Source organism: Papio anubis, chromosome 7 (genome assembly GCF_008728515.1).
Source record: "Papio anubis isolate 15944 chromosome 7, Panubis1.0, whole genome shotgun sequence".
Classification (NCBI taxonomy): Eukaryota; Metazoa; Chordata; class Mammalia; order Primates; family Cercopithecidae; genus Papio; species Papio anubis.
Window position 1 is genome coordinate 31,598,342 of NC_044982.1, and position 26,614 is coordinate 31,624,955.

Genomic DNA, 26,614 nt, shown 5'->3' on the forward strand with positions numbered 1-26,614 from the left:
CAAAATTATCTTTCATAAGAGTTACCATCTGGGTGATCATGCCCCTCTGACTCCAACACATCCTAATAACTCCAGCTTCTACAAAAGCAAGAGTTAACAGGAACTCTGAACATACATGCAGTGACAGGAAGGCACAACCAGATGCAGGCACTTCACTAGCACAAACCACAAGTCAGGCATGCAAGAAGAGAGCTTTAATGGAGCCTGCTCACGACTCTTCAGTGTCTTCACCCGTCAATTCTGAGGGCAATAACATAAAGCTTACCAGCCCAAGGTTGTAATTTAGTGGGAAGCTGGGGCTTCCTTCTGCCTCCTGCTGCTTAGCAGTGGCTCTCTCCTCACAGACTTTAACTCTGCAGGCAGATCTGGGAGCTGTTTGATTTCTCTCTGCTTTGCATCAAATTCTACTCCCATTTACTGCTGAAGAGAAGCAGAGCTTTCTGACCTATCCAAAAGTTTCCATTGTTGTCTGCTCAACTATAATGCTTCCTTGGAGGTGGAGGACGGTTCTTGATGGTCTTACACTTGGGAATGTGTTGCTCAGCCACCTTGGGAGCAAAGTGGTGGCTACAGTGAGGACACTGAATGTAGTCTGGGTTTTCTGCAGGCAGGATGGGAGGCAAGTGTGAACGGTTTTCACCTTTGGCAGTTACCTGCTGGACCTCTCGAGCCTGGCGGAGCGTATGGATAAAAGATTCGTGCTTCTGTCTCCAGTTGTTCTTCTGAGGAGGTTCAGCCTGTAATGTAAAAGGGAGACTGATCATTCAACTTGGCACCTATCTCCTTCCTGAGTCTCTTTTAGAATAACAGTAAGAAATGAAAAGGGTACTAATCAGCAAGGTCAAAGAACAGGAAAGGAGCAACAGTGGTAACTGACTTGCCAGCGTTGAGGTAAACCAAGGGCCTGCAAAGGAGCTACTGCTGAGAGGCAAGCCACTTTCCCAACAGAATCCGGAGAGGTTCAGTGCTTGGAAGTACCAGATAGTGGAAAGTAAGGAGGTACAGGACTGAAAACAAGCAGGACCCCACGGCTCCTCCCACCTTACGCATCCAAGTGTCCAACACCCAGGCACACTCACAGAAGAGCAAGGATTTATTCTCTGGAGAAATTGAACCAGACAGACTTCTGACTCAGGAAATCCAGACGGTGGATTAATCTTGGGGCTGAAAATGGGGATTAAGTACAAGTGTACATACCAAATTATGGAACTGTCAGCCTCCTTCCCCTGCTCAGCCCCCAGAGTACCAAGCAGATTGACATCTTCATAGGAAAAAGAGGGGTTCTCTGGATACACGGAGCAGTCCAGAGAAAAGCCTTCAGATACTGACCTTGGGAGACACTAATTAAAAGACTCACTATTTGGTAACTTTAATATGAAGATCCTTAGTCAACAAGCCCCACTTAAGCTTAAATATGAAAGGACAGCCAGGAATCATCAGATATTTACTAAAAGCTCTAACAAGAAAAAGAGCCCAGAAAGTCCACTAACAAAAACCTAGGAAGCAGCAACAAGGCAGGAGGCAGAAGAAAACTTTTTTTTAACATGAGACCATATCAACAAAATGAGTATTAGAAGAGATTATGTCCATAAAACAAGAAGAGTATACTATGAAAAAAGACAACCAGAGAACCAGAAAGAACTATTATAAATCAAAACTTTGATAGCTAAAAATAAAAATTATTTAAATAGAGGACGGGCGCGGTGACTCATGCCTATAATCCCAGCACTTTGGGAGGCCGACGTGGGCAGATCACGAGGTCAGGAGATCAAGACCATCCTGGCTAACACAGTTAAATTCCGTCTCTACTAAAAATACACAAAATTAGCCAGGCGTGGTGGCACACGCCTGTAGTCCCAGCTACTCAGGAGGCTGAGGCAGAAGAATTGCTTGAACCCAGAAGGCAGAGGTTGCAGTGAGCCAAGATCGTGCCACTGCACTCCAGCCAGGGCAACAGAGCAAGACCCTGTCTCAAAAAATAAATAAATAAATAGAAATGTTGTAAACTAATGTCAAGAAAATTTCTCAGAATGGGAAAAACAGATGAAGATGGAAAGTAAAAAGAAAAGATTAGAAAATTAGAAAGTTAATCCTGGAAGTCCAACATGTGACCAGTAAGAGTTCCAGAAGGAGCAGTGAAAGCACAAGGAGAAATTATTATTATTATTATTATTATTATTATTATTTTTGAGATGGAGTCTCACTCTGTTGCCCAGGCTGGAGTGCAGTGGCACAATTTTGGCTCACTGCAACCTCAGCCTCCTGGATTCAAGCGATTCTCCTATCTCAGCCTCCCGAGTAGCTGGGACTACAGGCGTGCGCCACCACACCCGGCTAATTTTTGTATTTTTAGCAGAGACGGGGTTTCACCATATTGGTCAGGCTGGTCTCGAACATCTGACCTCAGGTGATCCACCTGCCTCAGCCTCCCAAAGTGCTGGGATTATAATCGTGAGCCACAGCACCTGGAGAGGAGAAAATTATTAAGGAAATAATACAATTAACGTTCCTAGAATTAAATGTCACACATTTTGAGACTGAAATGGCTTACCAAGTATCCAGTACAATTATTGTAAAGTTTCAGAATTTCAAATAGAGAATCCCGTAGCCTTAAAAAAAAAAAGGTTTCTTGTAATGAAACAGGAATCAAAATGGCATTAGATTTCTCAACAATACACTGGATGCTACGAGCTAGTGGGAAATACCTTAAAAGTTCTAACAGATAATCATTTTCCTCCTAGAATTCTGTACCTAGCCGAAGCATCAAATGGGGGCCTGTTACACAGATAGTGTCATTCATTCCAAGACAGTATACCTGCTGTGCACCTTTCTTAGTAAGTTTCAGCAAAGGAAGGAGTAATGCAAGAACAAAGAAGACATGATGCTGGAAACGGGACCCAACAAAGAAGAGAAGCAAAGAGAAGTCCCAAGACAATGGGTTTGCACCAGGCCTAGAGAATAACCAGTCCAGGCTGGAGCAGAAGGGATCAGAGTGGTGGAAGGGAGGTTTTCAGAATTAAAAAATCAAACCGATAGATTATGAGAGGTGTTTGAGCATTATAAAAACGTTAACAGATGTCTGATATCAGATGGATCCTTGTGGGGGAAAAAAAAGACAGGTATGTAGAAAATGAAAACATACATCCATTATTAACTCTAGGTACATGTGGGCAGAGACAGAATTTGTTCACTCATTAATGAACAAAATGTACATGATCATTACAATGTGAAAGCTAACTTCTTTTAACCAAAAATTGTGATTCAACTACAGTGGAAGGGTAAGAGAAGGACAACAGTAGGAGAGAGGGAATATGAAAGAGAATTTCACTCCCAGCTTCCGTAAGAAATTACCAGGTAGACCAGGCATTGTGGCTCACACCTGTAATCCCAGCACTCTGGGAGGCTGAGGTGGGCAGATGACTTGAGGTTAAGAGTTCAGGACCAAGTTGGCCAACATGGTGAAACCCTGTCTCTACTAAAAATACAAAAATTAGCCAGGCGTGGTGATGGGCGCCTGTAATCCCAGCTACTTAGGAGGCTGAGGCACAAGAATTGCTTGAACTTGGGAGGTGGAGGTTGCAGCAAGCCAAGATCAAGCCACTGCACTCCAGCCTGGGCGACAGAGACTCCGTCTCGAAAAAAAGAAAAAAAAAAGGTAATGTAGAAAATTGATAAATCAAGAAAATAAACATATTATTTAGAAATATAGAAAGGCAGGCCAGAAGAACCATCTAACAGAACTGAAGGCTGCTTCCAGGGGCTGAATTAGGGGCTCCAGTATAGGTCAGTCAGTACTACATGATTTTGTAAATGCATGCAAACACTATTAAATTTTTAAAAGAGAAAAAGACAAACAGCTCTTGGTGATCTGGCATTGTTAATGATGAGTAATAGGAAGAGAGACTATTGAAGGAAAAGAAAGGATCCTTCCGGAAAGTCTCTTGCTGAAACAGACAAGAAGGCAAGAGAGTGTTAGTGATGGTAACCAGGAACCTTTAAAAGATTCGAAGGCCAGGCACGGTGGCTCATGCATGTAATCCCAACATTTTCGGAGGCCGAGGCGCGTGGATCACAAGGTCAGGAGTTCAAGACCAGCCTGGCCAAGATGGTGAAACCCCGTCTCTACTAAACATACAAATTAGCCGGTATAGTGATGGGCACCTGTAATCCCAGCTACTCAGGAGACTGAGACAGAGAATTCCTTGAACCCAGCAGGTGGAGGCTGCAGTGAGCCGAGATCGCGCCACTGCACTCCAGCCTGGGCAACAGAGTGAGACTCTGTCTCAAAGAATTTGATCAGGGGAACGTTCCTCAAGTGTATGAGATACTTTAGTAATTTACTTCTTATACTCTAATTCCTCAATTTTATTCCTCATTGTACTGAAATTCTATTCAGTTAACACTTATTAAGCACAAAGCACAAAGATATGTTCCCTGTCCTCAAAAATGCTTACAGTCCAGGAGAGAGACGGGGTGTACGTCTGCTGGAAATTACGTGAAGATTAAAGGATACCAGGAAAATCACCTGTTCTTGAGTACTCTATAGGAATGACAGGAAGGTACAACCACTCAGCTTCCAAAGGCACAGCACTGTGGAATAAGATTTGAGACATTACCAGGGTGGTGCGGGTGCATCTTAGTCTAGGTCCCTTCTGTCTTGGTGTCCTCAATGTCACACATTCCCCTAAACTAGTTGCCATAAAGTTGGAGCATCTGATCTCAGGAACCTAATTATTTTGCTTCACCGTAACTGTATTTACGAATTTAAGAAACACAAGATTATTTTAGGCTCTGACCAAAAATAAATTGCTACAGTGGGACAGAGTGAATTCCCAGTGGATTATTGGGTTGAACTGAAAGAAAACAGGAAAAAACAGTGAGTGGCCATCACATTATTCTCTGCAAGAGCAAAATGTTGATTTCTTCTTTGGAAACTAGATTTCAGGGAGATTATCTCTGAACATGGATGGGACTTCCTTGTGATTTCCCCAAACTGTACTGAAAAAAAGAACTCTAATTGTAAACAATTTCTTCTAACAACCATCATATAAATGTGAGTTTTTAAAGGCTCCAGCAAATATCAGAAACTGTAAGGTCCCAATGGACAAGAGGTGCCAGCACAGTGGAGGGAGGGTTGGGAAGAAATGAAAACAGAATGACACTCTCTTATTTTTCTGGAATATTAGAACTAGACAGGGCCTCTGAGATCATACGGTCTACACTTTCTCAAACTTCAATCATCTGCACTTTCACTTCATCCTTATAATTAATTAATATTTTTCTGTAAATTTACAATCCCTGGAAATCAGGGGCTTAATATATTGTTATATTTTCCTAATATAACACTGAAACACTAAACACTAAAACTACTAAAATAAAGCTTGTCAGTGTGCCACACCTTGAGAAATAACCATTTTATAAACCAAGTGGCAAAACCTTGACATGTCATTCATTTATGAGATAATCTTCTCCAGATGTGTCCAAATGTGCCTATGAAGTTCACCTAAATTTATCATGTAAGTGTCACGAAGCCCTTACTTTTTACAACCTGGTTTTTCTAAAGTGAGAAATAATTGGCAAGGGCATGGTTTGTTAGATAACCAGAAAGAAAGTCCTTTTTACCTTCAAGGTGTTTACGTTCTAAATGGGGAGAAAAAGAATTCCAAACTTAATTGTGTTTCATCTATTTACGAAGAAGCTATGCCAACACTGATCTTTTTTTTTTTTTGAGATGGAGTCTTGCTCTGTCACCCAGGCTGGAGTGCAGTGGTGCGATCTCAGCTCACTGCAAGCTCCGCCTCCTGGGTTCATGCCATTCTCCTGCCTCAGTCTCCCGTGTAGCTGGGACTACAGGCACCCGCCACCATGCCCGGCTAATTTTTTTGCATTTTTAGTAGACATGGGGTTTCACAGTGTTAGCCAGGATGGTCTCGATCTCCTGACCTCGTGATCCACCCGCCTCAGCCTCCCAAAGTGCTGGGATTACAGGCGTGAGGCACCGCGCCCGCCAACACTGAGCTAATCTTAACAGACTACATAGTTAAAGGAATGGTCACAGATTCTAGTCTTGGGAGATGGCAGAATACATTGCAAAGAGTGAGGCGTTCTCTCCAGGTGACAAAAGCCTGCATTTTTTTTCTTTAGATTTTTTGTGTCTTTTAAATTTTCTACAGTAAACTTTTATTACTTTTATAATCCAAAGGACACAAATTCTTGGTCTAGATTTTTTAGTCATTCTAACCAAGATTTATATGCTGACTCTGCCACTTAAAGCTGTTTGTGACCTCAAGCAAGTTACTTAGCCTGTCCAAGTCTTGATTTTTGAACTGATAAAATGAGAGATAAATGCGAGGATCACATGCAAAGCTCCCATCACAATGCTGGCATACAGTAGTAATCAAGAAATGTTAATTCTAGACGTCAATTCTTCCTACATGACACATGAATTTTCCCTAAAGAAAACTGATGATGACAAAACAGACCCCTACAATGATCCCCACACCAAGTCACATCCATAAGGCTCTTGTTACCTTGGCTGAAGCTGGCCCCTTCCAGTTCAAGTACTGCTCTAGTTCTGTGCCCTTAGCCCGGGCCCTGGAGGAGTCAAACACTTTCCTCTTGGAACCCTGCATCCTGCTGCAGATGTTGGAGTGTCTCTCCAGCCTGAACAAGAGGAATTTTCGCCCACAGTGGCTGCACTCACCCAGTTGTGGCTCTTCAGTGGAGCCGCTGGAACCTGAGGAGTCTGGTGCCATGGACAGGCTGGAATTTCTGGCAGATCCCTGCAAAGCACCGCCTGGTGTTTCTGAAGGCGGGGAGAACTTCTCCATCGACGGCTCTGAGACTCGGTCTCGAATTTTGTTATTGCTTGCTACCAGCCTTTCCCTTTTGAGTCTCTGGATTCTATAATCAGAGAGCTGGAATGGACTCGAATTTTGTTGAGACCGTCCCCAAGTTTCATCCTCTCTCCTGTCTCTACTAAATTCTTCCTCAAAATCAAATTCTGGGGAGAAGACAGCTTTGTGCGTGGTGTTGCTGTTATTACCTTTAACTCTGCTCCTGGGGAATATAATTTTCTGTAGCTCTCTGTTTTCATTTTCCTTGGCCTGTTCCTTTTGCGTCTGGATCCTTCTGAGTTCCTCCTCTGTCTTCTTCAGCTTTCCCCTCAGGAGAATCTGCTTTCTTCGGATTTCCTCCTCTAAGCTCTCCCCTGCAGCTTCTAGTCTTCGGATCTGCACCCACTCCATCCTGTCCAAGTTTGCCAAGGCCTTCTCCGCCTGCATGGCAGCAAGAACAGGATCAACCACAGAAAAGTTGACCTGGTTCCTCACATCAAAGTTCCTGGATGAAAACTCTCTCAGTTCAGGGGGCCTTGGGTAGACATTCTGGTCCCCATCAGTGCCAGACTCACCTGTACTGCACGACTTCCTGTGGACTACGGGTTTCAGTGGGTACGCCCGGTCCACTCCAACTCGTTTCTTTGTAAAGGGGATAAAGTCCTGGTTATTGGCTTTGGGATACCAGGATTGAGGGCCTGATGAGTAAAACAAACCATTTCCTTGGCCCTGGAAATCACTTCCTGCATCTTGGTGGCTGATTCCAGTACAGTGGGGATAGGAGTAGCTCCGGGCTTTTGTGTGGGTGTTCCATTTGGGGTGAATATGGACTTTATCCAGAGTCAACTCTTTGTTGCTCAAAAGCTGCTTCTGGAAATTGTTCCTCAGGTGCCCCTTCAAAGACTGCTGGGAAGAGTCACTTTGTTCGTAAGAGTCTTGCTTGGCTGAGTGGGGCCCTGGAGCTTCTGTTGTATTATGTGGAAGCATAACGCCCACAGGCAGATGTGATGCCAACCGCTGGAGACCAGCCATTCAGGGCCTGGACTGATGCCTACGGGAGATTTAAACGAGATACATGCGAAGAGTTTGTCTGAGGTTCACTCTCGTCTGCTAAAGCAAACTATTTCTACATTTGCCCTGCCCACATTTCCTTAAACTTTTCTGGGGACAGTGGTGCTGGATCTGCCAAAGCTTCCCTTCAAAAACCATTTGGTGAGTGATTACTATGCACAAGACAACGTGTTAGGCCCTGAGGGTAGAAAAACGGAGGTGCTACAGGTGTTCCTGCCACCTAGCTTTCCTCTCCTCCAGCACCAGCCTCTGCCACGCACAGTATACTCTATAGTAAGTGGAAAGAGCATCGGATTGAAAGTCAGGTTTTAGGCCTGTAACAGGACAAGCGACTTCTCCCTTGCTGGCCCCCGTTTCTTCACCTGTAAACTGAAGGGTTCCGTCCGAGTCCAGCCTCACCATTTTACAGGTGAGCAAGCTGTGGCCCAGAGGTAGTGACTGGCACAAATTGCTCTCAGGGCTTCCCTCCTGCTAGAACCGTGCTTGATTCAAAAGAGCACAGAGGCTGCTAGGGCCTGGAGCAGGTGCCTGGCTGTCAAACCCTCATCCCAGGAGTCCCCGTGGCGCAGACGGTAAAAGTTTTGTAACCTGAGCGTTGAAGGCCACCTGACCTGGCTGCAGCCGGTTTTAGATCCTTAAGGCTGAAGTCACGTTCTGTCCCGAAGGATCAACTGGGGCGCCCCCACTACGGACTCCGCCTCTGGGGACAAGTCCTCTCTCTCTCCTGCCCTTCGGGCCCTTAGGAGGTGCTGACCCTCTGTCTCCCCGCCCTTCTGCGTACCTGAGGCCCTCAGGCACCGCTCCTAGTTTCCCAGACCCGACCTCCCCCTCAACCGACGGCCGCGCAGGCGCTCTCAGCTAGCTTCTGTTATTCCCGGTGCCTGGAGACCGAGTTACTGGCGGGCCAAGCTCCGCCCCTCGCTGCGAACTCCTCTGGGAGGCGTGCGCAGGCGCAGTGCACCAGCGACCCGGGGCGACCGGGGGTGGGGGTGCGGTCAGCCCGAGCGTCACTTGACCCAGTCAGTGTCCGGCCAACTCTGCAGCCGGGTCCAGCCCTGCCCTTGGGGAGCCGGGGAAGGGCGGGAGAGGCTTTTCTGGGGCTCCATCAAAGAAGAACTTGTACTTTCCCGAGAACGATGCTCCCAGACCTTGGGGTGTGCCCTTCACTGGCAAAGGGCGGAGGCCCTGGCTGTGCCTCCGCGTGCTTCCGCCGCAGGGTGCAGGCGACCGCCTGCCTGGTGGGAGCGGGGCTGCTGCTGGCGTTTCTCGGCGCGCTTGGCTGCGCTGGGCCGGCCCCAGGTATGGCTGCACGTGCGCGCTCCCTGCTTGTCGTCGCCAAGTCTTTGGAACTTGCTGCCAACGTTTTTGCTACGCAGTATCTTTCCGGGGTAATTTTTGTGGCCAATCTAATTATTTTGATATTATAATGTTTTACTCTCACGTGGTAACTCTAGCCGTCTGTACTTAGGGCGTAGGAATGACTCAGCCAAATGTAATGATAATAAAGAACTACCAGATCGAAAATAATCAGTATAACCTGGTTTCAACAGTAAATGATACTCTGTAACTTGTTGACATCAAAAGAAAGTTTTTTTTTTTTTTCTTCGCTTCAGTTCATCTGTGTAGGCCGTTGGGAACAGGCAGTTCGCTTTTTCCCTGTAACTACTCAATTCATGCACTTGGAAAATAATGTAGACAAGCAGTCATCAGTGTTAATACTTCAACATGTCATATTACAGCTGTTACCTGTTACAAAGAAATTCCTTGGTGGACCCTCCAGGTCAGTCCTTCTTTTTTTTTCTTTTCTTTTTTTTTTTTTTTTTAATTCCTCGTTTTCATCCCTAGTTGACTGTACCACCTCTACATATATGCAGCTCCAGATGTTTCCCACTCTACTCAGGGTCCCAATTATCAACTCCCGCAGCTTCCCTCAGCAGAATGTACCGGCTTTCTCTTTCTCTCTCTCTCTCTCTCCTCTTCCTTCTCTCCCTTTCTCCTCTGTCTCTGTCTGTCTCTGTCTCTGTCTGTCTCTCTCCCTCTCTCCTTCCCTCTCCTCTATGAGAAAGAAGGGCCACTTTCCATGAGTTCTCTTGAATTAGTGCTTTTCAGTACCCTCCGGGAATTGACTCCATCACTTTACCCCAGCGTTTTTTGTTTTCTGTTTTGTTGGTTTTGAGGGTTTTTTAAAATTTGTTTGTTTTTTGAGACAGAATCTCACCCTGTTGCCCAGGCTGGAGTGCAGTGGCGCAATCTCAGCTCACTGCCACCTCCGCCTCCTGGGTTCAAGTGATTCTCCTGCCTCAGCCTCCCGAGTAGCTGAGATTACAGGCGTCTGCCACCACACCTGGCTAATTTTTTGTATTTTTAGTAGAGAGGGAGTTTCACCATGTTAGCCAGGCTGGTCTTGAACTCCTGACCCCAGGTGATCCGCCTGCCTCAGCCTTCCAAAGTGCTGGGATTACAAACATGAGCCACCACGCCCGGACTTTGTTTGTTTTGAGATAGGGTCTCACTCTGTCGCCCAGGCTGGAGTGCAGTGGCACAATCACTGCTCACTGCAGCCTCGACTTCCACAGCTCAAGCGATCCTCCCACCTCAGCCTCCTGAGTAGCTGGGACTACAGGTGTGTGCCCCTCACACCCAGCTTACTTTTTTTTTTTTTTTTCTTTCTATAGCGACAGGGTCTCCCTTTGTTACTCAGGCTAGTCTCAAACCCCTGGAGTCAAAAGAGATCCTCCCGCCTCAGTCTCACAAAGTACTGAGATGATAGACGTGAGCCACAGCATCCTGTCTGCATCTTGTTAACTTCAAGTTATACCTCTCCATAAACTCCATCTCTTTGGTTTTAAAATATACTCAACTTTCTCCTGCAAAACAAACCTTACTTCCCATGACCTAACTTTCATATTATGGTCCCATTCATTTCTCCTCTTCTCCACAAGGCTTCTTAATGGAAATCTCCACATTTGCTGCCGACATATGCTCATCTCCCCGTCATTGTCCAGTTCATTGTGGCCTGGCTTCTACTTTCTCCACTTTATTTAACTACAAAGCTACCAGTGACCTTCCAAAGACAAAAGCTTCATTTCTTCAGCCTACTCATGTGGCATTATTGATTATCCACCCACTTAGAATGCTCTTCTCAGTTCTCCTGTGCCCTCTTGGTTTCTTCTTTCGTGTTCTTGCTCCATCTTCTTCCAAGTCTCTGGCATTTATCTTTTCCCCATCTGCCCCCTAAATTTAAGTGTTTTCTGAAACCCTCTTATTTCATATATATATATATATATATATATATATATATATGTAGTTCCAGACATTCTCTTCTTTAACGATTTCAGCCAAATGCTGAAATTTTCAGGTTTCACCTGTGTTTAAATGACAGCCAGCTTAACGTTAGTCTTTCTCATTAGTTACAGACTCAAATTTCGGGACTGCCCATTTGACACCTCCACAAGATCGTTCCTTAGGAACCTCAAATTCCGTAAGACAACATAAACTCATGATCCTCTCCCGTTCTCAAATCTGCTTCTGCAGTGTGCCCTTGCATGCTCACAGCATCAGTCTTCCATGCTTCCCTCTTAGTTGCCTCTTCCTTCTAACTAATCACAAGTTTTATTGAGTTTTCTTCCTTTTTTTTCTTTGAGACAGAGTCTTGCTCCATCATCCAGGCGGGGGTGCAGTGGCATGATCTCAGCTCACTGCAACCACCTCAAGCCATCCTCCTGCCTCGGCCTCCCTAGTAGCTGGGACTACAGGTGTACACCACCATGCCCAGCTAATTTTTGTATTTTTAGTAGAGATGGGGTTTCATCGGGCTCAAACTTCTGACCTCAGGTGATCCACCTGCCTTAGCCTCCCAAAGTGCTGGGATTACAAATGTAAGCCTGGCCTATTGAATTTACTTCTGCCATGTCTCTCATATATGACTCTTCCTTTACATTTCTGCCTGCTGCCCCAGGTGAGTTTTTCCTCACTTCTCCTTGGGATGGCATAGCCCTCCTAACTTCTGTTCTTGCCTTCAGTATCTGCTCTTCAAACCCAACCTTCATGCTGCAGCCAAAATAATCAGTCTAAATATTTCTCCACTCCCCCAGTTTTATTAAGATATAATTGACAACTAAAAATTTTGTCTATATTTGCAGTGTACAGTGATGTTTTGATACATGTATGCATTGTGCAGTGATTAAATCAAGCTAATTACTAAATACTTCTGATCCTACCATTTCCCTCCCCAGTAGCTTCTTCTTCACCTAGAGAATAAAGTTGAAGTGCATAATTTAGCATGGCATTTCTATCTCCCAGATTAGGTCCAGCCTACCTTTTCAGTTTTGCCTCCCCTTAATAAGCCACAGAGTCCAACCCAGTGAGTCTCATCCCTGGCTGTGTGTTAAGACTACTTGGAAAGCAATATCTAGGGGTGAGACCTGAGGATTAACATTTTTTAAAGCTTCCCCAAAGATCCTGATGCACAAGCAGGGTAGCAGACCCCTGGTCTAGCCACAACTGGCTACTTGTACTTCTTCATCTGCATGGTACTACCTTACTCTAAGCTCCACATACTGGGAGCTGGTAGAGCATAGCATTCACGGGAGTTGACTCTGGAACCGAATCCCAGCTCCATCACTTACTGGTTGTGTGACCTTGGATTAAATGCTGTTTCCTCTAAGAACCCTTTCCCAATCTTCCCAATCAGAATTAATTTGTTTGCTCCTTTGTAATATTTTCTGTCCTTGTTATAGCACAGGGCTGGTTCCTGATGAGCTCTCAATGGATTTTCATTTCATAGAATTAAATTATCATGCCGTACATTTTATTGTCATTGTTTGCATGCATATGTGCCCCTACACCAAATTAAAAACTCTTCAAGGGCAAAGATTATATATCATTCATCTTTGTATATTCTAGAGTGCCCCATACGTATTAGACACTCAGTAAGTTTTGAATTCTATAAACTATTTTTTAAATGAATTTTAGAGAAAGAAATACCATTAGCAAGATACTCTATTTAGAGTTATTTTCAAATATTGCCAAGTACAACATTCAGTCCAGCTTGTTCACCACCAACCCCCTGCCTCTCAACACTAAGGTTGCATGATTCTCTAGGATATGGATCCTCACTCTGTAGCAGGGAACTAGCAGAATGATGAATTTCCGTGCCTACTGTCACAAACCCGTATCTCATTGTCAGGTCTGCCAACCTGGCATATTCGCATAAGGAGTCTTATGTTATGAAGTGGTGTAATATATACAATCAATCCACAAAGGATCAGTAAACACCAGTTTTCCTTCACACACATTATGAATCATAAGGGCAGCTGGATTCAAATGTTTACACATCAACTCTAATTTTAACCATCCTCATCCACATCCCCCTTGACAATTCCCTTTTCCCAAAATAAATTTGTGTAGTTTGGCCATTTGACTTAGATTGACTGATTCAACTGTAATTCTGGAGCCATTAATTATTTTGCTTGTGCTCTTGCTTTGTTTGATTAGTTATTTGTTCAAGCATTATTTGACATTTTCTTAGTAAAGGAGACCGGTGAGTAGCTTCCAGAAGCCCAGAAGCAGACGTAACCTCCATTGGGACCTCCTGTGCACTTATGCCCCTGTAATCCCCTATTCCAGATTAGTTATGACCCAAACTTTAAGAACTGAATGAAAAGGGACAGAAAGGTTGGATGTATCCTACTCAACATATTTATGATGTTTATTTTTTATTTTATTTATTCATTTATTTATTTGAGACAGAGTCTCACTCTATTGCCCAGGCTGGAGTGCAGTGGGGCAATCTCGGCTCACTGCAGCCTCCACCTCCCGGGTTCAAGCGATTCTCCTGCCTCAGCCTCCCAAGTAGCTGGGATTATAGGCGCCTGCCACCACGCCCGGCCAATTTTTGTATTTTCGGTAGAAACGGGGTTTCACCATATTGGCCAGGCTGGTCTCGAACTCCTGACCTCAAGTGATTCGCCCGTGTTGGCCTCCCAAAGTGCTGAGATTACAAGCTATTTATGATATTTAATGTGTACTGTTTGTCTCTCACCTCCAGAATTAAGCTCCTCAGGACAGGGATCCTGTTTTGTTCACTAATGTTTGCCAGGTCACCTAGAACAGGTGCCTGGCACACAGTAGCTGTCAGTCGGTATTTAATTGAATGATTGAATGTATCCCAATGTACTTCTTCGTCTATGCTTTTCTCCCCATGAGAAAATGAGAAGAGGGGTGCGCTTGTTGACTGAGATGGGATGAGGGCTAGGTTTGTGGAGGCCCAGCCGAGTTCCTGGACAGATTCCCCAACCCAAGCTTTTGGGTTGCCGGACAACCGCGTCCTGAAATCCCGCCTTCTGGGCGGGCACGGGCCGAGGCGCCCCCTCTGATTGGCCAGCTGGAGGTGATGGGCATGAGAGACAGCGAAGGAGCAGCTACACACTAAACTTCCGGGCGCGGAGGTCTGCGCGCCCTGGTGAGCCGTTGGCCTGGTGGTCCCGCAGTGAGCCCGGCGGCCGGTGGGGAAGTCAAGGAGGGTGAGCCGGGAGGGGCCCCCGGGGTGTGCTTGTCAGGTCGATTAGCCTTAAAATGTTAGTAGCAGGGGATTCTGGTAGTGAGGGAGCGGGACCGGGAATGGATGTAAGGAGGTCATCGGTCAGCAGGTGATTTCCCCAGAAGAGGCTTCAGCGGGCAGCTGCGTACCGAAGCTCCCTCTCCCGGCGTCTGGCTCTTCCTTCACACACGCCTTAACACATCCACTCACGATTCCCATTTCCAGGACCTGGAGGTCGGGGAGAGGTCGCAGTGGTTAAGGATGGACAGGGGTGGGTGTGGCCCTTTCTGACTCAGGCTTGCGGGTCCTGGAATAATAGCCCTTCACTCTTCTGCTTTCCTGGTTTCTGACAGGTTTGAGCATGGCAGAAGGAGACACCCTGTTATCAGTGGATTATGAAATTTTTGGGAAGGTGCAAGGGGTGTTTTTCCGGAAGTATACTCAGGTATGTGGCCTGCAGGCTTTGGGGTGGTAACCTAGGTTGTGGGCATAGGAACAAGGGACATGTTCCTGACAAATGTGAACTGGAAGCCGCTGGCCAGCTGCATGGCAAAGAGGTAGTTTGTAGAGCAATGAGTATGAAAATGCTGTGCAATCGGTAAAACATGGTGTAAATGGAAGATTATCCTGCTGTTATTATTTGTCTTTTTCCAACAGTGGTGCCTGAGCATCTAGACACACATATTAATGAGCTTCTCTCTTACAAGGGAAATAGAGGGCTTCACCAGTTCTCGCTGTTGTGGCGTCATCAAACCAAGTCAGATTTCTTGTAGAAAGGCTAACATTGATTGAAGAGATGGCATTTAGATGACCTGATGTCATGTATATAACATATATAAATGCTTCCTCTGTAGTTGCTGCACTTTCTTCAGACCTCTTTCTCCAAGCTTCCCTCAATTCTCCACTTAATTCCTTTCTATTCTTTTTTTGGTTTTGAAAGAACATTTACATTTTCCAGCTGACGTTTTTCTTATTAAAAACTCTTTATCCGTTCCAGAATAGGTGATGGGAACACTGAATGTGGAGCCTGGTATTCTTCCTAGAGCAATAAGGGAGTATTTGAGGGGATGGACAAACTGTTGGCAGCCTCTACCTCTGCTTTAATGTGGTTAATCTTCCCTCAACAGGCACACATAAATGCAAGCTCAATTTCCCCTCTGCCTTCTGTAGGTATTGGTTATTGCCTTCCCGGTGTGTCTTTAATCCCACAGATAGAGTTAGGACTGCAGAACTTCTTAAGTGTCTCCTTCTTGGGACTGTGGTACTTAAAATTCAAATTCTAACCTGGAAGGAATCTTTGAAATATGAATGTGAATTGTCAATACCTTTTTTCCTTTTTCTTTTTTTTTCTGGAGGATGGTGGCACAGTCACAGCTCATTGCAGCCTTAACCTCCCAGGCTCAAATGATCCTCCTTCCTCAGCCTCCCAAGTAGCTGGGACCACAGGTGCATGCCACCACACCCAGCTTTTTTTTTTTTTTTCTTTTAATAGAGAGCTATGTTGCCCAGGCTGGTCTTGAACTCCTGGGCTCAAGTGATCCTTCTACCTCTTTTTCTTTTCTCTTTCTTTTTTTTTTTTTTTTTTTCTTGAGACAGAGTTTCACTCTTGTTGCCCAGGCTGGAGTGCAATGGCACGATCTCAGCTCACTGCAACCTCCGCCTCCCAGGTTCAAGCGTTCTCCTACTTCAGCCTCCTGAGTAGCTGAGATTACAGGCATGCGCCACCACGCCCCGCTAATTTTGTATTTTTAGTAGAGACAGGATTTCTCCATGTTGGTCATACTGGTCTTGAACTCCCAACCTCAGGTGATCCGCCCACCTCAGCCTCCCAAAGTGTTGGGATTACAGGTGTGAGCCACTGTGCCCGGCCAATACCTCTTATTCTAATTATTCAGAAACCATTTCTTCCCATCTGACATTCAAATAGGAAATGATTGTTGAAAACAGAATTGCTGAAACTCATAGCAAGAGCTGTGTTCCAATTAGCGTTGCTACCAATTATGCAGGTAAGTTCCTGTAAATTAAGGTGATTGAGATAATAGCTTCAAAGGTTAGTCAAAGTTGTTGAGGGAAAGGGGCCAGATAGTGGTATATATAGCCCATCTTTCTCTACCTGCCCTTCTCCCCAGTTTAAAGAAAGAATAACAGAATGCAGAAAAACAAATATTGATTGGAAAACTGCATATAAAATGACATCTTTTTTTTTAATTAGGCTTGTAGCTTATTCTTTACTATTTATAATCATTTAAATATATATGTTCATTTGAACAGTTGTTTTGCTGCAGTCTGTTTGCTGTTGATATTATCTAGCCTCTTTAAATTCCTTCATTTCTAGAGAAGTGGCAAATAATAATTCAGGGACTTTTAAAAACTTGGAATATAATTTACATCCCATAAAACCCATCCTCCTAAAGTGTATAATTTGGTGATTTTTAGTATATTCACAAAGTTGTGCACTAATTCCAGAACATTTTCATCATCCCAAAAAGAAACCCCCTATCTGTTAGCACTCACTCCTCATCCCCTAAACCCCTAATAACCACTAACCTACTTTCTGTCTCTATGAATTTGCCTATTCTAGATTTTTGTTGTTGTTGTTGTTGAGACGGAGTCTTAACTCTGTCTCACTCTGTCATCCAGGCAGGAGTGCAGTGGCATGATATCGGCTCACTGCAACCTCTGCCTCCCACGTTCAAGTGATTCTTCTCCCTCAGCCTCCCAAGTAGCCAGGATTATGGGCATGCACCACCACGCCCCGTTAATTTTTGTATTTTTAGTAGAGACGGGGTTTCACCATGTTGGCCAGGCAGGTCTTGAACTCCTGACCTCAGGTGATCCACCTACCTCGGCCTCCCAAAGTGCTGGGATTACACTCGTGAGCCACCATGTTCACCCTATTCTTGATATTTACTATAAATGGAATCATACAAATGTGGCCTTTTTTGTGACTGGCTCCGTTCACTTAACATATTGTTTTCAAGGTTTATCTACACTGTAGCATGTATTAGTATCCTATTCCTTTTTATGGCTGAATAATATCCCATTGTATGGATATACCACATTTTATTTATCCATTCATCAGTTGATGGAAATTTGGGTTTGATTTTTGGCCATTATGAATAATAGTGCTGGGAACACATATGTGCATATTTTTGTGTAGACAATGTTTTCAGTTCCATTGAGTATATACATACCTAGGAGTAGATTGCTGGGTCATATGGTAACTTTATGTTTAACTTTTTGAGGAACTGCCAAACTTTTCCAAAGCAGCTATACCATTTTATGTTCTCACTGGCAATGTGTGAGAATTCCAGTTTGTCCACATCCTTGCCAACGATGGTTACTGTCTTTTATGTTAGCCATCCTAGTGGGTATGAGGTAATATCTCATTGTGGTTGTTTGTTTGTTTTTCAGGTATTAATGAATTTAAAAGGATTTAGATCATACGAGGAATATTCTGCAACTACAGTGGAACTAAACCACATTAAAAAAAAATAAAAAAGATAACTGGAAAATCCCAAAATATTTGGAAACCATATAGCACACTTACTTCTAAAATTGTGGTAGAATACATATAACATAAAAATTACTGTTTTAACCATTTTTAAATGTACAATTCGGTGGTCTTAAGTACATTGTTCTGTTTATCTACAGAACACTTTTCATCTTGCAAAACTGAAACTCTGTATTCATTAAACGCTAACTCCCCATTTTCTCCTTCCCCCAAGCCCCTGACAATCATAAATCTACATTCTATTAATTCAACTATTCTAGTTACCTCATATAAGTAGAATTTCACAGTATTTGTCCTTTTGTGGCTGGCTTATTTCACTTAGCGTAATATCCTCAAGGTTCATCTGTGTTATATTATGAAAGTAAAAACAATTTTCTTTCTTTGTAAGACTGAATAATATCCTGTTGTACGTGTATACTTTCAGTGTGGTTTTGATTTGCCTTCCTAATGACTAATGATGTTGAACATGTTTTCATGGGCTTATTGGCATATTTTATGTCTTCTTTGGAGAAATGTCCATTCAAATCTTTTTGCCCATTTTTAGTTATTTGCCTCCTTATTCTTGAGTCATAAGAATATTTTTATTCTGGATACTAGTCCCTTATCAGATATATGATATACAAACATTTCTCCCATTCTGTGGGTTGTCTTTTTAATTTCTTGATAGTGTCTATGAAGTACAAAAGTTTTTACTTTTGATGAAGTCAAATCAAATTTATCTGTTCTTTTTTTGCTTATACTTTTAGTGTTATGTCTAAGAAATCTTCCTAATCCAAGGTCATGAAGGTTCATGCCTATGTTTTTTGTTTGTTTTGTTTTTGTTTTTTGTAGCGACTGGATTTCCCCAAGTTGCTGGTCCTGACCTCAAGCAGTCTGCCCACCTCAGCCTCCCAAAGTGCTGGGATTACAGGTGTAAGCCACCACACCCAGCTGTCATGCCTATCTTTTCTTTTTTTCTTTTTTTTTAGACAGAGTCTTGCTCTGTGCAGTGGTACGATCTCGGTTCACTGCAGCCTTCTGCCTCCAGGGTTCAAGCGATTCTCCTGAGTAGCTGGGATTACAGATGTGCACCACCATGCCTGGCTAGTTTTTGTATTTTTAGTAGACATGGGGTTTCACCATGTTGGTCAGACTGGTCTCCTGACCTCGTGATCCACCCGCCTCGTGATCCACCCGCCTCAGGCTCCCAAAGTGCTGGGATTACAGGCGTGAGTCACCGCGCCCAGCCGCCTATGTTTTCTTCAAAGTTTCATAGTTTACACTCTTAGATTGAGGTCTTTGATCCAGTTTAATTTTTATGTGATGTGAGGTAGGAAATCCAGCTTTATTCTTTTGCATGTGAATATCCAGTTGTCCCAGCACCATTTGTTGAAATTAGTATTATTTCCCACATTCATTTGTCATGGCACCCTATTCAAAAATCAACATAAATGTAAAGGTTTCTTTCTGGACTCTCAATACTATTCCATTCATCTGTATGTCTGCCTACTGTAGTTGAGATGTTTGTCCCCTTCAAATCTCATGTTGAAATTTGATCCCCAGTGTTGAAGGTGGGACATAATGCAAGGTATTTGAGTCATGGGGCCAGGTCCCTCATGAGCAGATTAATGCCCTTCCTGCAGGGTGGGAGGGTCAATGAATTCTTACTCTATTAGTTCCCTTGAGAACTAGTTGTTATTTTTATTTATTTATTTTTTTGAAACGGAGTCTCATTCTTGTCGCCCAGGCTAGAGTGCAGTGGCACAACCTTGGCTCACTGCAACCTCCGCCTCCAGGGTTCAAGCGATTCTCCTGCCTCACCCTCCCAAGTAGCTGGGATTACAGGCACCCGCCACCACACCCAGCTAATTTTTGTATTTTTAGTAGAGATGGGGTTTCACCATGTTGACCAGGCTGGTCTCGAACTCCTGACCTCAGGTGATCCACCTGCCTCGGCCTCCCAAAGTGCTAGGATTACAGGTGTGAGCCACTGCACCTGGTGAGAACTGGTTATTAAAAAGAGCCTGGTACCCCACCTCTTCCCACCCTGCCTCACTTCCTCTTTAACCATATGATCTCTGCACATGCGGAATCCCCTTTGCCTTCCGCTGTGAGTGGAAACGGCCTAAGGCCCTCACCTGATGCCAGTGACAGTCTCATGCTTGTACAATCTACAGAATCATGAGCCAAATAAACCTCTTCATAAATTACCCAGCCTCCGGTAGTTCTTTTTTTTTTTTTTTTTTTGAGACGGAGTCTTGCTCTGTCGCCCAGCCTAACATGCAATAGTGCGATCTCGGCTCACTGCAACCTCCACTTCCCAGGTTCAAATGATTCTCCTGCCTCAGCCTCCTGAGTAGCTGGGATTACAGGCACCCACCACCGCACCCAGCTAACTTTTGTATTTTTAATAGATGGGGCTTCACCATCTTGGCCAGGCTGGTCTTGAACTCCTGACCTCATGATCACCCCACCTTAGCCTCCCAAAGTGCTGGGATTTCAGGTGTGAGCTACCATGCCCGGCCCTCAGGTAGTTCTTTATAGCAACACGAAATGGTCTAAGCCACTATCCTTATGCCAATATCACACTGTCTCAGTTACTGCAGCTTTGTAGTAAATTTTGAAATTGGGAAGTGTGAATTCTTCAACTTTGTTTTTCCTTTTCAAGATTATTTCTAGCTATTCTGGGTCCCTTATGTTTCCATGTAAATTTTAGTATCAGTTTTTCGATTTCTGCAAAAGCAGTGGGATTTTGATAGAGATTGAGTTGAATCTGTAGATCAACTGGGTAGTAGTATCACCTTAACAATGTTAAGTCTTCCAATACATTAATAAGGGATGTCTTTCCATTTACTTAGTCTTTAATTTCTTTCAAGAATGTTTTGTAACTTTCCGTATATGTCTTGCAGTTCTTTTGTTAAATTTATTCCTAGACATTTTATCTTTTTGATGCTATTATAAATGGAATTGTTTCCTAACTTCATTTTCAGTTTTTCATTGCTAGTGTATAGAAATACAATTGATTTTTGTATATTAATTTTATATCCTACAACCTTGTGAGACTGTTAATTAGCTCTAGTGTGTGCCTGTGTATGTTCCTTAGGACTTTTTGTATACAAGATATGTCATCTGCAAGTAGAGGTAGTTTTGCTTTTTCCTTTCCAATCTGAATGCCTTTTCTTTTTCCAGCTATGGATAGACCCTCAAGTATAATATTGAGTAGAGTGGTAGTAGCAGACATCCTTGTCTTGTTCCTGATCTTAGTGGGAAGGTTTTCAATCTTTCACCATTAAGTATGATGTTAGCAGTGGGTTTTTCACAGATTCCCTTTATCAGGTTGAGGAAGTTTCCTTCTGTTCCTAGTTTGTTGAGTGTTTTGATCAAAAAAGAGGTATTAGTTTTTGTCAAATGCTTTTTTGCCATCTATTGAGATTATCATGTAGCTTTTGTTTTATTAATATGGCATATTAAGTTGATTACTTCTTGCATATTGAAGCAACCTTGAAAGAAATCCTAATTTGTCATGGTGTACAATTCTTTTTAGATGTTGCCTGATTTGGTTCACTAGTATTTTGCTGAGGATTTTTGCATCTCTGTTCATAAGAGATATTGGTCTATGGTTTTTTGGTGGTGTTTTTCTTGTGACGGCTTTGTTGTTTTGGAGTTTCTTTGCTTTTTCTTTTACATTGGGTTTTTTTTTTTTTCTCTTTATTTTTCATTTTTATTTTTTAGCTTTGGTTTTAGTATAAGGATAATGCTGGCTTAATAGCATGTGTTGGGAAGTGTTTCCTCTTATTTTTTTTAACCCTTAATTCTTGGTTTGGATCTTCTATTTTTTGGAAGAGCTTGTGAAGGGTTGGTAAAGGATTGTTTTTTAAACATTTGGTAGAATTTACCCATGAAGCCATCTGGTCCTGGGCTTTTTCTCTGTGGGAAGGTTTTTGATTAAAAATTCCATCTCTTTACTTGGTATAGGTCTATTCACACTTTCTATTTCTTCTTGATTCAGTTTTGGTTGTTTGTCTTTCTAGGTTATTAGGTTTCTTTTCATCCAAGTTAATCTAATTTTTTGGCATATAATTGTTCATAGAATTCCCTTATATCCTTTTTATCTTTGTAAGGTTGGTGGTAATGTCTCCTCTTTTATTTCTGATTTTAGTAATTTGAGGCTTTCATCCTTTTTTCTTTATCAGTCTAGCTAAAGGTTGTCAATTTTGTTGATCTTGTCAAAGAAGCAACTTTTGTTTTATTGATTTTCTCTATTCTTCTGCTTTCCATTAATTTCTGCTCTAATCTTTATTTCTTTCTTTCTGCTCATTTTGAATTTAGTTTGCTCTTCTTTTTCTAGTATCCTAAGGTGGAAATCTTGGTTATTGATTTGAAGAGAGTTTCTTTTTAGATTGCAACTAGAGTTGGTGATTATATTCCTTAAAATGTTGTCAGATGATTGTTTAAGCAAAAATATGGTTATGAGATAGAATTCGCTTTTTGGAATTTTCTTAGGGGAGAAAAACCCTGTTTACTTGTGCAATAGATATTCAAAACTGAACATAAGTCAATAACATTATGCTATCGTTAAAAAAATAAGAACAGAGTTGAGCACACAAATGAAACCAGTAGGAAACACCCATTCTCAACATTGGTCAAATTTTGTAGCATTCTGTTCAACTCTCAAGAGTTCAGGTAAGGCCAGGTGCAGTGGCTCACGCCTGTAATCCCAGCACTTTGGGAGGCCAAGATGGGCGGATCACGAGGTCAGGAGATCGAGACCATCCTGGCTAACACAGTGAAACCCCATCTCTACTAAAAATACAAAAAAATTAGCTGGGAGTGGTTGCGGGGGAGCCTGTGGTCCCAGCTACTTGGGAGGCTGAGGCAGGAGAATGGCGTGAACCCGTGAGGCGGAGCTTGCAGTGAGCTGAGATGGCGCCACTGCACTCCAACAGGGGCGACAGAGTGAGACTCCGTCTCAAAAAAAAAAGAGTTCAGATAAATCACACTGCAAATTTTTAAAGATTTATTTGACTGTTAAACCTCCTGTTTAAAACTGCACATTCTTACAGCTATTTACCATACATATAAGATATCTCTTAAGAACTGGAGATAGTCAGCTCCCGTGGGTTAATTTGAAGCAGAAGAGGGCAGTTGTTATACCAAGTCAGTTGGATGTGGAGTCTTACTCAAAATTCATTCTCAGCATTCTTCTTTTATGGTATCTTCTTTGGCACTTAGCAGTGCATCGGGTAGGCATCTTCTATTTTTCTTCATTCTTTAATTTCCTTTGTATCCCTCAAATGGTTATTTATTTGGTTGGAGTCTGTTTTGTTCATTAAGCAAACATGTCTTTGCTTTGAACATGTCTTTGATTTGATGGATACTTACATTCCTCATCAAACATTTTTTTGCTATGCATAACGTTTTCTTTGGCCAACTCCAGCAATTTCCCACATTTTGACATGCAATCATGTTAACTCCCATTTTCTTTTGTAATCCAACACCTTCTATTTAGATAGATTACTTTAACAATCAGTGACTTAATATTCTAATCATAAATTTATACAAAAATAAAATTACCTCCAAAACATTGCTACCTTTCCTAAACATTCAGTCTTGCCACAGTTTAATAAAAGGAAAGAACATTAAAAAGGATAAGCCACTATAATGATTAGATGCTTTTCATAAGCCTAAAGGCATTGTGATTATTTAGACAGAAGAGAAGAAAGTCAAGTGAAAACCTGATAGTTATGTAGTCTCATGGTTTGCTGTTGAGAGGCTGGTCACCAGCTGCTTTCCTTTTCTAGGAAGACAACAAAGTGGGCTTTGGCTACAACATAAATATATTGGGTTAGACAGTTTTACTATAGTAAGAGCAATGGGATGAGTTGCTCAGGAAATTGTGAAATACTTTCTAATGATCTTTAAAGATATAACGAACACGAATTCACCTGGATTTTAGGTGTGGTCCTGGTTAACGGCAAAGGGAAGGATCAAAGAGCTTCATGCTTTTTCCATTTAACATACCCAATAGATTCTTGATTAGGGAGAAGGGAAAATGAGCAAGATACAGTCCAGTATTCTAAAAACAATCAGCCTTAGGGGATCATTTCAAAAGCATCTGTTTTGGACTTAAGTCTTTGGTACTTAACCAAATTGACTTCACACTGGAAAATTCTAGTGCCTGAGTTTTATAGGGTAGAAGAAAGACATGGAGTCAAGTGGCCAACACTTCATGTGAAGATAAGCAATGAGCTCCTTCTTGCTGTCTTTCTTTTGACTGTTCTGGGCAATATCAAATTAGTTTCAGTGGTTTGATTATAGGCCAAATTGTAGTCTTACCTTGTTTTCCTCAATCTCACTGGATCTCTCTCTCTTTTTTCCCCCCTTAGGCTGAGGGTAAAAAGCTGGGATTGGTAGGCTGGGTCCAGAACACTGACCGGGGCACAGTGCAAGGACAATTGCAAGGTCCCATCTCCAAGGTGCGTCATATGCAGGAATGGCTTGAAACAAGAGGAAGTCCCAAATCACACATCGACAAAGCAAACTTCAGCAATGAGAAAGTCATCTTAAAGTTGGATTACTCAGACTTCCAAATTGTAAAATAATGGCCTGAATTTAAGTTTTGTTTTTGGTTGATTTGGTTTGGTTTTTATTGTTAATAGAGATAGAACTATTGTGTGTTAATATTAGCATTAGTCAATAAGTTATTTTAATGTCAGATATTTGAATGTTATTATATATTACCTGTATGATGGAAGGATTATTACTGTACACAAATCTAATCAATAAAAACATTAGAACCTTCTGCTTAGAGTACTTTTGAAAAATCTTCAGTGAACTTCCTTTTGGGCGAAATAAGAAGTATTTATTCAGTAAACATTTGTGGGAAGAGGATTTTGAGGTAATTTAAAGAAGTCTGAAAGAAAAAAAGTTATGTTACTTAGTCATTTCTTTAAATGGTTTCTATGAAATGTTCTTCAAGAAATTGCATGCCTAATAAGAACAAATACCACAAGTTCAATTTGTTAGCTCTGTTCATATGATGTTTGGATGAATTACTTCTGCTGTTGTTTCTTTTCTCTGGGTAAGGAATTCACATAAAGTTATGTTACGGGCTGAACTGTGTCCCACCAAATTCATATGTTAAAGTCCCAGTCCCCAGTACCTCAGAAAGTGACTGTATTGGGACACAGAGCCTTTAAAGAGGTAATTAAGGTTGAATGAGGCTGTGAGGGTGGGCCCTACTCCAGTCTGACTGGTGTTCTTATAAGAGAACATATTGGACATAGACACACGTGTGCAAAAATGAAAGACCCTGTGAAAATGGCCATCTACAAGCCAAGGAGAGGCCTCAGAAGAAATCGTTGCTGCCAACACCTTGATCTCAGACTTCTAGTCTCTAGACCTGAGAGGAAATAGACTGCTGCTGCTTAAGTTACTCAGTCTGAGGTATTTTGTTATGGCAGCCCTAGCTATAGTAATAATCATAAACAGTTATCAGGATTTTGCTTAATCAGCCCTAGAAGACTGGTTGGTTGGGTTTGGTTAGTCACTAAACTAGTATATGTCAAATGCTTACCAGGTCTGACAAATTTGTTATAAATTCCACTTTAAATAAATTCTCAATGAAAATGAGATAGAAAGCAAAAACTAAGGACTGGTGAACAATTTCAAAACACTTTATTCTCACAGCATTCTCAGAGTTCTGCTCTCCTTTAGTTATAAAAGAAGCTGTGGTGGCATTGGGGAGATTCAAGTCAGTGAAGAGAGTCTTGGTGTTGTCGTCTGTAAATTAAGAGTTGAGCAAAGGCCGGGTGCGGTGGCTCACACCTGTAATCCCAACACTTTGGGAGGCCGAGGCGGGCAGATCACCTGAGGTCGGGAGTTCAAGACCAGCCTGACCGACATGGAGAAATCCCCGTCTCTACAAAAAATACAAAATTAGCCGAGCGTGGTGGCGCATGCCTGTAATCCCAGCTACTCGGGAGGCTGAGGCAAGAGAATCTCTTGAACCCGGGAGGCGGAGGTTGCGGTGAGCTGAGATCACGCCATTGAACTGCAGCCTGGGCAACAGCCTCCGTCTCAAAAAAAAAAAAAAAAAGAGTTGAGTTAGACAGTTTCTCAGCCTTTTCCAGCTCCAAATGCTATAATTCTAAGATGGAAGCCTCTGGAATTATTCATTCATTCAGTGCCTACCATAAGCCAGGCACTGCTCTTGGTAACTGGGATACAGCAGTAAACAAAATATATAAACTCTTTACCTTCACATAGCTTACATTCTAGGGAGAGAAGACAATAAGCAAACATAAAATATATATTGAATTAAACGGTAGTTAAGAGCAAAGGTGAAAATGAGAAAAAAGGAAAGGGAACACACGGGAAAAGAAACAAACATAAAAACAAAAGTAAAAGTTACGACATAGTCTTTCACACCATGCCAAAAGGGGATAAGGATTGAGACTGTAGGTACCCGTTCACTGAACCCTGGGATGCGGATCCTTGGCTAGAACACCTGAGGCGCATGCGCACTGGTGTGTCGTGGCCTGGCGCGCCCCTCCGAAGCGCATGCTCGTGGACTCGCACGTGCACGAGCCTCAAGACCCAAGGTGCGCGCGTCGGCGTCCTAGGCGGTTGGTGTCCGAGAATTGGTTAAGCTGGACTCGAGGTGACTCTGGG

General features: G+C 42.8%; 3 protein-coding genes across 21 annotated transcripts in view; 2 read left to right on the top strand and 1 right to left on the bottom strand.

Moving 5' to 3' along the window:
• Positions 1 to 172: 172 nt before the first annotated feature.
• Positions 173 to 14,215, bottom strand: ZC2HC1C (zinc finger C2HC-type containing 1C). 6 transcript variants are annotated; one of them, XM_031667976.1, is made up of 4 exons: positions 8,689 to 8,819; positions 6,704 to 7,887; positions 4,526 to 4,590; positions 482 to 737 (listed from the first exon to the last, which is right to left on the bottom strand). In XM_031667976.1, the coding sequence occupies exons 2-3, from the start codon at positions 7,866 to 7,868 to the stop codon at positions 4,541 to 4,543; spliced, it is 1,215 nt and encodes a 404-aa protein (XP_031523836.1). In that variant the 5' UTR covers positions 7,869 to 7,887; positions 8,689 to 8,819; the 3' UTR covers positions 482 to 737; positions 4,526 to 4,540. The 6 variants fall into 6 exon arrangements, with proteins under 6 accessions (XP_031523834.1, XP_031523832.1, XP_031523833.1 ...); XM_031667975.1 differs by having other exon boundaries at positions 6,531 to 7,887; XM_031667974.1 differs by lacking the exons at positions 4,526 to 4,590; positions 8,689 to 8,819 and adding an exon at positions 13,951 to 14,215 and having other exon boundaries at positions 173 to 737; positions 6,531 to 7,887.
• On the top strand, positions 8,939 to 25,058 carry ACYP1 (acylphosphatase 1). 4 transcript variants are annotated; one of them, XM_003902064.3, is made up of 3 exons: positions 8,939 to 9,206; positions 14,802 to 14,893; positions 24,328 to 25,058. In XM_003902064.3, exons 1-3 carry the CDS (start codon positions 9,044 to 9,046, stop codon positions 24,541 to 24,543), a joined length of 471 nt encoding a protein of 156 aa, XP_003902113.1. In that variant the 5' UTR covers positions 8,939 to 9,043; the 3' UTR covers positions 24,544 to 25,058. The 4 variants fall into 4 exon arrangements, with proteins under 4 accessions (XP_003902113.1, XP_009210236.1, XP_009210237.1 ...); XM_009211972.4 differs by lacking the exon at positions 8,939 to 9,206 and adding an exon at positions 9,586 to 9,687; XM_009211973.2 differs by lacking the exon at positions 8,939 to 9,206 and adding an exon at positions 14,314 to 14,431.
• A 1,387-nt stretch (positions 25,059 to 26,445) lies between these two features.
• Positions 26,446 to 26,614, top strand: part of MLH3 (mutL homolog 3) — a 35,112-nt gene continuing 34,943 nt past the window's right edge. For 10 of the 11 annotated variants that reach the window (XM_021941404.2, XM_021941406.2, XM_021941409.2 and 7 more), the window contains exon 1: positions 26,446 to 26,603. The gene's annotated coding sequence lies outside the window, so the exon portion shown is untranslated. The remainder of the gene's footprint in view (positions 26,604 to 26,614) is intronic. The other variant, XM_003902063.4, reaches the window with a different exon arrangement.